We start from the raw sequence: 12051 nt of genomic DNA, 5'->3' as shown, positions 1-12051 counted from the left end.
TTCCACCAGAAGGAACTTGGCAGGATGCAATAAAGGAGCAAAGCGCATTTAGCAGGGTTAAAAACTGTCCTGCTGCCAAACAGCTTTTAACAGCTTTTTAATGTCACGCTGACACACTCAGATGAATCCTGGCCGATTCATTGCTTGGAGTCGGTTAACATTTGTTGTTTTCTGTTAATCCACCCAGTTTTTGAAAAAATAAAATAAATCCACCACAGAGTGGTTTTGGCTATAAGCCCAAATACTCAACATTCTGATCTTTGTTACTCTCTTATAGTGAAAGTTTTATGACACACTTTTCCAACAGGCTGGGGGGAAAAAAAATCCTGGAAAGAATCATGAGTCAGCCCATTCGCTCAGATGAGAGGCAACTCCTCTCACAGATTGTATCAGAATTTGGAATAACACTCGATTTTTCCAGAAAAAAAAAGCACTCAGAGCATTTCACTTTTTCGATATTTTGTAATGTTCCAACCTTAATCCAAACTATTGGAATCTCTTTCATCAAAGGTCTAGCCCATTATATGACACTGTGGGACAAAAGTTTTGAGTGTTTTGCAAATATGTTTTCTAACCACAATCAAGTAACTATGTTGCCTTCAACAGTTTTTGATGAGGGAATACATTTCCAACATGATATAAAGCTCAGAAAGCTCGAGTTTGCATAACACTGCACTTTTAAAAGGACAAAAGTATTCACTTTGTTGGTCCAGCTCTGGCAGAACTCCAGCCTCAAGTCATTTTTCATCATGCCGCCAGTATAGCTCACCTATCTTCAGCCATTTTGGTCCATTCTTCTTTGCAGTTCTTCTCCCCCTCCATCAGGTTGGATGGAGACCTCGGTCAGCCATTTTGACATCAGTGATATCCAATCAGATTTAAGTCTGGACTCTGGCTCGGCCATGCCAAGATGTTCACAAAGTGGTTCTGAATGTCATGTCAACAATAACAGCATTTAAATAACAGGAAGAAGTTACAAGAAAAGAGGAAACCAAGACGTTGAAATAACTGAAATGAAACAGATTTATTGCATAAACAATGTCTGCAAAGAACTTGCATCACCTTCCACAGGGCAGGGAAAGTGAGAAATGTTAAGGTTTCCACAAAGAACTTCCATTTTTCCACGCTGTCACCCAGACCTCAACCCAGTACTACATCAAGTAAAAAAAAAAAAAAAAACCCAAACAAAACAATCCATTATTCGTTCAGTGGCTGATCCATTAGCTCCTGGGTGTAAAAATCCCTCTCAACTCCAGCAGAACAGAATGAAACTGAGAAACTGCAGCGTTGCTTCCTGATGTCACTGTTAGCATTTGGCACTTACATGTGCTCCATTTGAACCCACAAGTCGAGATTGAAAAAACAATAATAATAATAATAAAAAAACAAAACCGTGAAAATAGAGACAGAAATTTGGAGGGTGAAAATTTCTCACCGAACCTCAAAACTTGATTTGCCAGCTAACGCATAAAATGTGGCGACTGCTGCAGTAATAAAAGCCATATTTGAACTAATGGGAGTTTACTTCTCTCTATTAATGAGTATGTTGCAGCAGGATCACCAGTTTGATTAATAAACACAACAAATATTCATTCACAGTATGCGCTTCACACAGGAAGATCATTGGAGGCGCGCTGACTCCAACCTCAGTGTCCTGTGTGTGTAATCATTGGCTTCCGGCTAAATAATCGCCCAGTGGGAATAAATCAAATCATAAGACATCTCTCACATAAATTATTTTGACATTTCGAGATTGGAGTTATCGAGATTGTGAGTAACATATTAACCCAAGTGAGATACTATAGACTATCCGTTTTGTTTTACGTCATTCCCCATTCTTACTTCTGATTCAAATGGAACGAAACATAAAAAAGCCGGTGCTGATAAATAAACACACAAAAACTCACACCTGCTGCATGTGTGCAGGAATATGAAGTGGATGTATTTTCTAATCTCTTTCACAGGCCGACATAAAAATCTAAACTGGGACATTTTCTTTTTCTTCTTTTTAAATCTGCACAAACAGAAATTTCTTCACATTTGGAAATTTCTTCATACTAGCAGCAATAAAGAGGCAAATAAACGTAAAAAAACAAAACAAAACAAGACTGCACTCAGTCAGCTTTTAAAATGTCTAAAACAAGGACTGTGTTTGGACGATTTTTAAATGAGGTTGAGAGCATTTCCTTAAACAGTTCTGCATCATCGTTCAGTGGCCAGAATGTATAGCCATAGAATTATAATGAATTCAACTATAGTGTTACCGTATTCTTATAAGAGACTCATTTCCATGAGAGAAAAATTTAGGAGTGCACCGATTTCCTTAATTTTGGGAGATCGGCCGATACTTACATGTGAAATCGATCTTGTCTACCTCTTCAAAGGCCTAAAAATGTTGCTACATTTAGCAACATTTCAGACAAAAACCAATCTGGATCGGCCAAAATTGGAACGGGCAGGTTAGATTATTTTTTAAATATTGCCGATCATCGATCGGCCAGAAAACTGCAATCGGTGCACCCCTAGAAAACTTAAATGGTTTCAAAGAGCTACTCTTGTCAAATCAAATTTATTTTAAATCACATTACGATAATCTCATCAATAAAATTTGCTTTTCAGTGTCAATTTTACAAAACTGTGAATGATTCAGACTTAAATCTAGACTTAAAAGAAAAACAAAAGAAATGGGACAAGAATGGGTCATCGTCAAACTAAGCCCAATAACGACATACAATAGAATCGACATACATATTAAGATAAATTCATATATTAGCTAAATATAATATATACAAATAGAATACATAGTATCTGACAGTAGTTGACAAGATGAAAAGAGACGTAAAACTTTAGTCTCTCTCTGTGGTTCCCGGTGTGCGTGCACCATCATTTCAGTCTCACGGTACGACCTCTGCTGACCTCTGCATGTCATTATCTGACCTTTAGCTCCGCTGTCTGACCTCAAAGTCAAAGTCAATCTTGGATTGGCTCAGCTGTGGAGTAACGGGGTAAACACAGGTTACAGGCAGGGTAACCTGAGTGGTTCATGACTACAGCCAAGTAACGGGAAGAAGAATACCTCGGAAGCAAATACCTCTAAAATCACGTGGAACTACTTTATAAATACGACCCTGTGAATCTGCAGGCTCAGTGCCGAACGCGTTTTGAATCGACGGCAAGGATCTGGCGCGGGAACGAGGGGATGCTTGACCTGAGTGCGTTGTCATGCACACGCAGGAAGAGGGAAGCCGGAAGAGATTGAGAATGTCGTGAACTTGGTCTGTACAGCGGAGGGGGAAGACTGACGAGGACGGTCGAGCTCCTAAAAAAACAGAAAACAGATAAAAAGGGCGAGACGATGACAAAGATGGCGAAGGCGCGGCTCCCATCGCATACGGCCCTCCTCTGCTCCACGTCACATGGTCCTGCTGTACTGTATGCCGGTTTTGGAGGCGATATTGGACCAGGGGAGCAGAGAGCGCAGCAGCGACTGGGCCTGGCGGTACAGCCTCTGTGGGATGGAGCAGGGGCTCAGGCTGGCCAAGGTGGAGCCGATGTGCTGGATGTAGTCAGTGGAGCGCAGGGTTAAGGAAAAACTCACAATATTACAAGGATTTTTATTTATATACGTCTTCCAGTGGCTTTAATGTCTTGTAGGTTTGTAGTTGTGCCATGACAGGTTATACCAACAGTGTAGTTAGCAGAAGCTAATGCTAATATGCCAACTTCCAATCCAACCGTTTTGCCACAATCCCTGAGAACAAACTTACTTTTGACATACCTTACATGCTACATAAAGCTCTCACATATTGTAGCCATGTTTGTACCTAGCTTCCTACTGTCTGTATTTTGTTCCTTTATGACGTAAAGGAGAGGAAGTGAACTGCTACGTAAACACCCACTTCAAAATAAGAGCATGAATATAAATGTCTAAGCACTTGGAGAATTCTTAAGTCGATAACCAAAACTTCAACACAGATGTCAAATATTTTCAACTGAAAATTCATAACACAGTGCCACCAAAACTATGTGGAAGCTGGTGGAAGCTATGTGCGTTAAATGTTTTCAAAGTTAGGAAGAGCACTAAGCTAAAGATTAAATCCATTATTAGCAAATTAGCAGAAGTATTTCCACCACTACTAAAATCCTAATAAAACTCATCTTATTTGGATGTTTTAATGTGAGAAAATGTAAAAATAAATAAATAAAAAATTCAACAATACTTTTGCACAACTAATCACTTTACCTCATTTCTGCTTCAACAAAAGGATATAATATTGTCCAGGGTGGATGACCGCCGTTAATGTAGAGCACATATGTGAACCCGTCTTTGAGGACGCCACGTATGGAGTAGTAGTAGGGAAGGTAGTGGTGCTGCCTGAAGTCCCTGTTCTCATAGAAGTGGATGGCAGTGTTGTTGGTGGTGAGGACGTGCAGGTAGATGGCCTTGCAGTGGTCCTGAGCGGTCGTCGAGATGTGCTCCTTCAGACTGTCCAGCAGTAGGGAGCCTGGGAGGTCAGAGGGGAACAAGGAGAGCCAGAGAGCTCCATCAATGAAATGACAGGAAATGGCTTAGAACTCGGGGTGCACCCATAAATGGTCCCTGATTTTCTCCATTTCGGGAGCTTGACCGACACTTACACGAGAAACTGACTTTATTCACCTTCTGGTTAATCACACAATATGTCTCTGCCTCCGCACAAGAACAATCAGCAATAACAGAAGAAGAAAGAACAAAGTTATCAGTTCTAGCAGTGTGTGTATCGGCCTTTAGGCAAAGCGGTTTGATACAGAGAGAACATCATATCTTCAGTATCAAACTCTGACTGTGCATGACACAAGCCAGCAAAGGCATGGGAGAAGGTCATAAGGTCAGATGAGATCACAATGGAACTCTTTGGTGTAAACTCCACTTGGCATGTTAGAAGGAAGAGGAAAGACGAGTACGATCATGTGTCACGGGATTTTGGTCAACAACCTCAGTGCTATTTCCCTCAGAAATAGCACTGACGATGGGTCGTGGCTGAGTCGTCCAGCATGAAGATGACCTGAAACACAGCCAGGATAACGAAGGAGAGACTCCACAAGGAGGACTTCCCGGTTCTGGAGTGGTCCAGTCAGTCTCTAGAACCGAACCCAATAGAAAATCATTCGAAAGAGGTGAAACTTTCCATTTCCCAGCAACAACCACGGAACCCTGAAGACCTGGAGAAGATCTGATTAGAGGGCTGGGACAAAATCCCTGCTGTAGTGAGTGCAAACCTTAATAATTAAAGGGTCAGTGTTATGAAAAATCAACTTTTTTGAGCTTGTTATAATTTTATTTCCTCTCCAAAAACAGACCTGGAATGTTGCTTTGATTCTTTCATGCATGTCTGAGAAAGCCTTTAATCTCCCATGGCAACCATTCAGCTGTGCAAAATGCCAGGAGAGACAGAGCTCCGCCTTCGAGGCATAGCTCCCCCACAGACCTTTTTAAGGTATGAATAATTTTATAACAATCTGACAGCAGAAATGAAAAGGAATGAAATGAATTGTAGATAACTTTAGGAGAACATGGAACTGCAACATTAAAAGTACACCTAAAAGCACAAACAAAATATTTGCATGCAACTTGAATGACAAAACATTGCCTCCAAAGAGATTAGATTGGGATTTATGTTGATATTGCAAACTCACTGTATTGTTTATCTAGCAGAAACTTTGAAGACAGTCTGAATTGGTCTACAATTTAGTATCCACCTCAGGTTCAACCAGAACTCTTCACAAAACCCATAAAAAAACAGCTACTTTAAAAAATAGTTTGTGGAAGCAGTTGTACCTATGCCATGTTTCCTGAACTCTTTGACCACTCCCAGGCTGAGGATGTAGGCGACCTGTGTGTCCACAGGAAAACTGGAGGCCAGGATGTCTCCATCCTAAGACACAGAAAAGATCATCAGAATCAAGCATTCCTCCTGATTATATAACTTATTTAAATTGTCGAGTATTTGTATTAATACCCTAAACATGTCTCTCTCATCATGACACGTACTGCATCTCCATCTACGCAAACTAGCCAGAGGGAAGGCAAATTCTACAGATGCAAATAGTTCCCAATGGAAATGAGGGAGAAGAACATGGCCTAAGGCAGCGAAACAGATCTTTAAGTCTGTACTCGACACAGTTTTGTTCTCATCATGCATTTTGTCTTTCATTCAGACTAAAGACTCTCTCAGTCAGAAGTGTTGGGTTTATCTAATTAACACACTAAAAACAGACCAACTGACTCTTTAGACACGCGGCTGGTAGAGTCACACCTGTTCACAACATTTTCACAGAGAACAAGTTCAAACTGCTCATTCCAGCCGCGCGTTTCCTCGCACAGCGCCACAGAACTGACTGACCTCCTTGTGCACTTTGGTCCGGCTTTTGATCTCGGCCACGATCATTCCCACGATGTTTCCTCTGAAGGTGGCAGCGAGGGAGAAGAACTTCTTGTTGGAGGTGATATCTTGATACCATGAGTCTGGGTACCTGGAGACGAATGTCAGACAGAACGACAGATGCAAAAAATATCAACATCCCTTGGAGCTTTTTTTCCATTTTTTACACTACAATCACAAACACAAGTAGCACTTTTCAGCTTTTTGTTTGTAGAATTTTTTTTTTTTTAAACCATTTATCATTTTCCTTCCACTTTACAGTTTTTAAAATACCTTGTCAGTTTATTACATCAAATCCAATCAATTCTGTGAACAAAATGTGACAAAATAATTTGAATAATTAAGTCAGCACAGTGATGGGCACCGCTAACTAAAAGATAAGTTGCTTTACCAATAAACCACTATTCACAAACATTCATTTCCTAAAGTGCTACACCACCACAGTATTGAGTGAAAGCTAATTCTGAGCACTACGCTAACACGATATTTAGTAGAAGCTAGCACTAAAACGCTACACTAGCGTGGTGTTTAATGAAAGCCAATAACGAACAGCTACACTAACATAGTATTTAGCAGAAGCAAATGCTAAAGCGCTACACCAACTCTGTGTTCAGTGGAAGCTAATGCTAAACTGTGACACTAAGATGATATTTAGTGGAAGCTAAAGCTAAATCTAAAGTGCTACATCAACAGTATTTAGAGAAAGCCAACGCTAAAGTGCTACACTAACACAATATTTAATGGAAGCTATTACTAAACTAGTACTAAACATGATATTTAGAAGAAACTAATACTAAAGTACTACTTCAATTTGGTGTTTAGCAGAAACTAATGCTAAAGCGCTAACTTCAATTCCAATTATATCTACACTTGAAAGACTACAACTCTCGAGCATCCATTTAATTTTTGACCTTATTTTTTATAATGCACTTTATGTTTATACCATTTTCTCAACTGTTTGTACTTTATTTTGTTTTTGTATGTTTCTTGTTTGAAGTAACGTTATTGGAGGTAAAGGGGAGAGAATGGGAGGAGAGGAAATGGAACTGCTACATAAGTAGCCTTACCTCACTTCAAAATAAGAGCCTGAATATAAATGTCTAACTACTTAAATAATTGAACTCAAGGTTTACAAAATAGCCAAGTGAATTAATGCTTTAGAATTTATCTGGGAAAATTAATCTAGGGGAAGCTAACTGCACTAAACTTGCCCAAAGTTAGCAAAGGCGCTAAGCTAAAAATTAGCACTGACAATTGTTTTGTGTGTTCTGTAACTTTGTATTTTTGTGAGTGTGCGTGTGTTTATGACATAAAGCACAAGAACTGCCTTGTTGCTGAAATGTGATGCACAAACTTGACTGATTGATTCGCAGAGAGGTTCAGAAATCGTGAAGCTTACTCGATGGGGAACCAGTCACCACACAGCAGTTTGACATTCTCTATGTCATCGTGACAAAGGAAGCGGAGCTGGACTTCACTGAGAGCTGTGGGAGGCACCACGTCACTCATTCACACCTGCAGAGGTCAACACACATCACAGGGAGGTTTAGTCAGTCTGCAAACACACATCAGCCTGCATTTACAGCTTCAGGATGCCTGACGGTCACACATCAATCGCTTCCAAATATTAACTGGTTGAAGTTGCGGGGTAGAGCGAGTGTTTGTGTCGACCAGGATTGCATGACTATGCAACTTAACCAGAATAAAACGCATAAAATGTGGATCCAACATGTTTTAAATTAGTATTTTTTCATTAAAGAAAACAGGAACTTACTTCCATTTTCACCTGTTTAACTAAAACTAAAACCCAGAAAACTTGCTAAGCCTGGTGATTGAGGCGCTAGCAAGTCATTCATCCAGCAGCCTGTTGTGTTTTTGATTAAAAAATGTTTAAAGTTGACAGGGAATTGTAAAATATCACTTAGTAATTACGTGTTATTGGAAGACTGGAAGATTAATACCTGAACACCAAGTAGAAAGTCTTAAAAAAAATTCAAACATTAAATAAATAAATAAATAAATAAAGCTAAGCCTGGTGGGGACACAAGTAAAGCCTGGTGGCCTGCCAGGCTTGTGGTACACTGGGGGAAACCCTGGTGTATGTCATGTGATGTTGGATATCTCTTCTGCATAACAGAATTATGTTGTACAACAGCAATTATGCTGAGTCAGGTTGATTTCTTTTTGTCTTTTCCTCTTTAAAAAAAATTATAATTAAATTAAACTTTAGCATGATTATGTAAAACCCTGTGATTTTGCTGTGCCGATGGAAGAATTTTTGCTCTTACTTTTTAACTTTCAAACAGTTGTTATTATACTGTTATTAGGCTTTTACAAATGGGAGAACCTGATTAACATCTCTAAAGCTCAAATAATTCCTGACCTCAAATCCTACAGGAAGTGAACAGGAGGCGTCATTGATACAGAGAGGAACCAAATTAACCATAATCCATTAACCATAATTAATAAGGCTCATATCTCCACCTCCAACGTCTTCTTACCCACAAATAGATATGAAGAGGAGTGGCTAAAGCTAACGAGGTGGGTTAGCAATGCTGGTCAACAAGTGATAATGTCATTTAGGACATGCTACTGTGGAATATCTTCTCTGCTCCCCCGAAATTGAGCTGTTACAATGTCATGACAGTCATACAGCAATGACCTTCAGTCAGAGGTCTCTTCAGATTTGTTGTAAGACTGACTGCTACAGGATGATCTTTGAAGATAATCGGATGATATAAATTACAACATTTAATTTCCTTTTGGAATAAATAAAACCTTTTTAAAATGAATACAAGCAATAGTATGATTGATTTTTTTTTTCTGATCCTCATTAATATACCCTCTACTCAGCTGCGGAGTTGTTTATATCACTGTCACAATCTGCTACAAGCATCATGAACTTCTGGCGATTTGTAAGACTGAGCTCAGAGCAGGACAGGTGATGCATAGAGGGCTGAATAGTTTTAATTTGTCATGAAGATAAACTATTAGATGAAATCACAAAATACGCATAAGCTAAGCGGGGAACCAACGTGCTATAAAATAATGCTTTATTTTTCAATGAAGCCCAAATATCTGCCTTCTACCACACAGGCTAACCCCAAGCTAGTGTTCGGTGGCTAAGCTAACTTACCTCGTTTCAACAGTCGCACCCGGAGGAAAGTGGAGCAGCACTGAATTCCCGTGCTATCAGTCGGTTCTGTCACTACTTCGGACACACCATGGTAACACCCCGGCTGGTTTCCAACCCTCAAAGTCGCCTCATTCCGGAGCCACTCGAACGCAAGCTGCTACTCAAGTCCCTGGCTCGGACAACAACTGGATGTTTTCTTCCTGTTTGTAACCTGACAGGCAAGGCTTCTTCTTCTACTACCTATTTAGACGGCATCACACGTTTATTGGCACTTTACTGCCACACACTGGCTTGAAGTGTTGACTGCGCTTTTAGAAAATGTAAGATACAGTGCTTTGAGAGTGCCTCTGTAACTGTGAGAGCTCTTTGTTTCCTCAACATAAAGCCAGTCCTGAACAAGTTATTTTGTCTCCTTTCCGTTCTCTCTGAACCTCTCGTCCTGAGCCTGGTTCTGGTTCTGCTGGAGTTTTCTTCCTGTTATTAAACGGCTGCTACATGCTCGATTCCAAGTTATCAGGCTTGGAATCGTTAAAATTCATTGCTACCGACACTGATAGACGCCAAAAATTACAATATTACATCAAATTCAATAATTTTTTTTATCTGTCTGAACAAACAAAATTAAAAACAAGCAAATACGTACATTGACAGCGGGGAAAAAAGTCATATGGGATATAGGATGAAGTAAAAATTAGGGCCATTTTCTTGAACTGTTTCTTGAACAACTCTCACTATGTTGAGTTCAGGTATTTTACAGGCACTGGGGCATCAATCCAAGCAGATTTGTTTTGAGATTGAAATTTTCACAGGTACTAACTTGAGCTTCATCTTTTGTCTAGATCAGCAAGCAAGTCATCGAGGTGTTGAAGCTCATCACTTATTTCCTGCTGATGTATCTCAAAATCCAGCATCATTAAAGGATCTCGGAGGTTTGAGTCTCTCATGGTGACGGACAGACAAAAAACAAATGAACAACCCGAACTATGCACAAATGATAGCAAAGGCCGAGACACAGACAGAAGAACAAGACACAAATTAAGGACACAAGAATGACACATATGACAGATGTGGCTCTTAAAAGTGCCTTTGTGGGAGTTGTAGAAAAGCGGAACTAAATTTGTGCAGTGGTCTGACAAGTAAAGAAGAACATGTAGAGAAAAAAAAGAAACATTCAGATTTCAGAAGCTCTTTATCTCTTTTCATCTATCTTGTCTTGTTAGATGACGTGAGACTCTAGACAAGTGGAGAACATAGACAAGTGGACCTTGGCTGTGCTGATGCAAGTTTAACTTGCCTTTAAACCTTGAACGATACAAACAACTATTCAGTAAAATCACAGTGATAGCAGTACATCCAGTCATTCAGCTGGAAAACTGTCAAAACCTTCATTTAAGTCCAAGTCAACAAGTTAGCTGTAGAGACTGGTCTCTGCTCTCTTTAGGTTATTACTATGTAGTTCTGGGCTTATCGCTCAACAAATAATAATAAAAATGCTAATTAATAACTTAAAAATCATACAATGTGATTTTCTTTTTTAAATATACATATAGTTCCTACCAGATGAAGTTTACATACAATAAAAATTGCAGACCTCTCCATGCTTCGTAAGTGGGGAAACTTCACATATCAGCAGTGCATCAAATACTGAGAATTAATTCAAAAGCGAGTCTGCAAATACAACAACAGCCAAATGGGAGGAGTGTTGATTTTGGCAGGAAAGTCAAGAAGCTGTGGCTGGGAAGGTAGCAGAAATTTTCCATCACTCATAACCCTAAATAAACTTTTATCACAAACAGCCACCAGCTGCTGCCTTCCCAATTCCCACTTTTAACCAACAACATCTGGAAATATTTTGGGAATATGAACTGATAGGAAATTTTCAACATATTCAAATATTTTGTAAAAACTACTAAAAGTGTTGCTGAAAAATATCCTTTAAGAACAAACTTTGAAATCCCAATCTCCAGTTCAGTGACTGGAGGATGATGTTAAGTCCTATTGTACTTTTTTGCATTTGATTTAAAACCCAAAAGTATCTTAATAAATGAACAGCTGCCTTAGTGATCTAGTGGGTTCATTTGTATGACATTTAAGGCTTTAAATGTAATATAGCAACTGTGACACAAACACTGTTTCCATGGGCTAAAACATTTCCATCCACATACTGGAACAAGGTGGTGGCAGCATTATACTGTTGGGTATCCATTGTTCAGCATAGACAGAAATAGCAGATTTATTATTAATATCCATTTCCAACAAAAAATAAGAGAACAAGTGACTTTGAATATTTCACGTTCAAATGAAATATTACACATTGTTTATTTTTGAGGAGGTAAAAGAAAGAGGTATTTTTTTTTACATTTTATTTTATTTTTAATATTTTGGCCGACAAGCACTTTTAAGTTAAATATTTTGGCCCACGTAACAAAACAGTTTGAACGCCACTGGTTTAGATTAAAATAAATGTATGTATTACAATGGCCCAGTCAAAGT

At 39.2% G+C, this 12051-nt stretch overlaps 1 protein-coding gene across 1 annotated transcript; it reads right to left on the bottom strand.

Moving 5' to 3' along the window:
• Window positions 1–3269: 3269 nt before the first annotated feature.
• Window positions 3270–9800, bottom strand: naa60 (N-alpha-acetyltransferase 60, NatF catalytic subunit). Its single transcript, XM_008415289.3, has 6 exons — window positions 9559–9800; window positions 7822–7937; window positions 6384–6513; window positions 5819–5915; window positions 4271–4505; window positions 3270–3569 (listed from the first exon to the last, which is right to left on the bottom strand). Exons 2-6 carry the CDS (start codon window positions 7929–7931, stop codon window positions 3413–3415), a joined length of 729 nt encoding a protein of 242 aa, XP_008413511.1. The 5' UTR covers window positions 7932–7937; window positions 9559–9800; the 3' UTR covers window positions 3270–3412.
• Between the last annotated feature and the right edge of the window lie 2251 nt (window positions 9801–12051).

The sequence above is a fragment of the Poecilia reticulata genome, chromosome 8 (genome assembly GCF_904066995.2).
Source record: "Poecilia reticulata chromosome 8, P_reticulata-male-v2, whole genome shotgun sequence".
Taxonomy (NCBI): Eukaryota; Metazoa; Chordata; class Actinopteri; order Cyprinodontiformes; family Poeciliidae; genus Poecilia; species Poecilia reticulata.
Note: the sequence above shows the minus strand (reverse complement) of the source record. Positions and strands in the feature narration are given on the sequence as shown.

Bases quoted from the DNA above. Each gene is read 5' to 3' on its own strand.
- naa60 (XM_008415289.3), bottom strand. From the start codon at position 7,931: ATGAGTGACGTGGTGCCTCCCACAGCTCTCAGTGAAGTCCAGCTCCGC. The intron at 6,514-7,821 runs GTAAGCTTCACG...ATTCGTCTCCAG, and splicing joins GGTGACTGGTTCCCCATCGA to GTACCCAGACTCATGGTATC. The intron at 3,570-4,270 runs ATATCCTTTTGT...CCTGCGCTCCAC, and splicing joins CATCCACCCTGGACAATATT to TGACTACATCCAGCACATCG.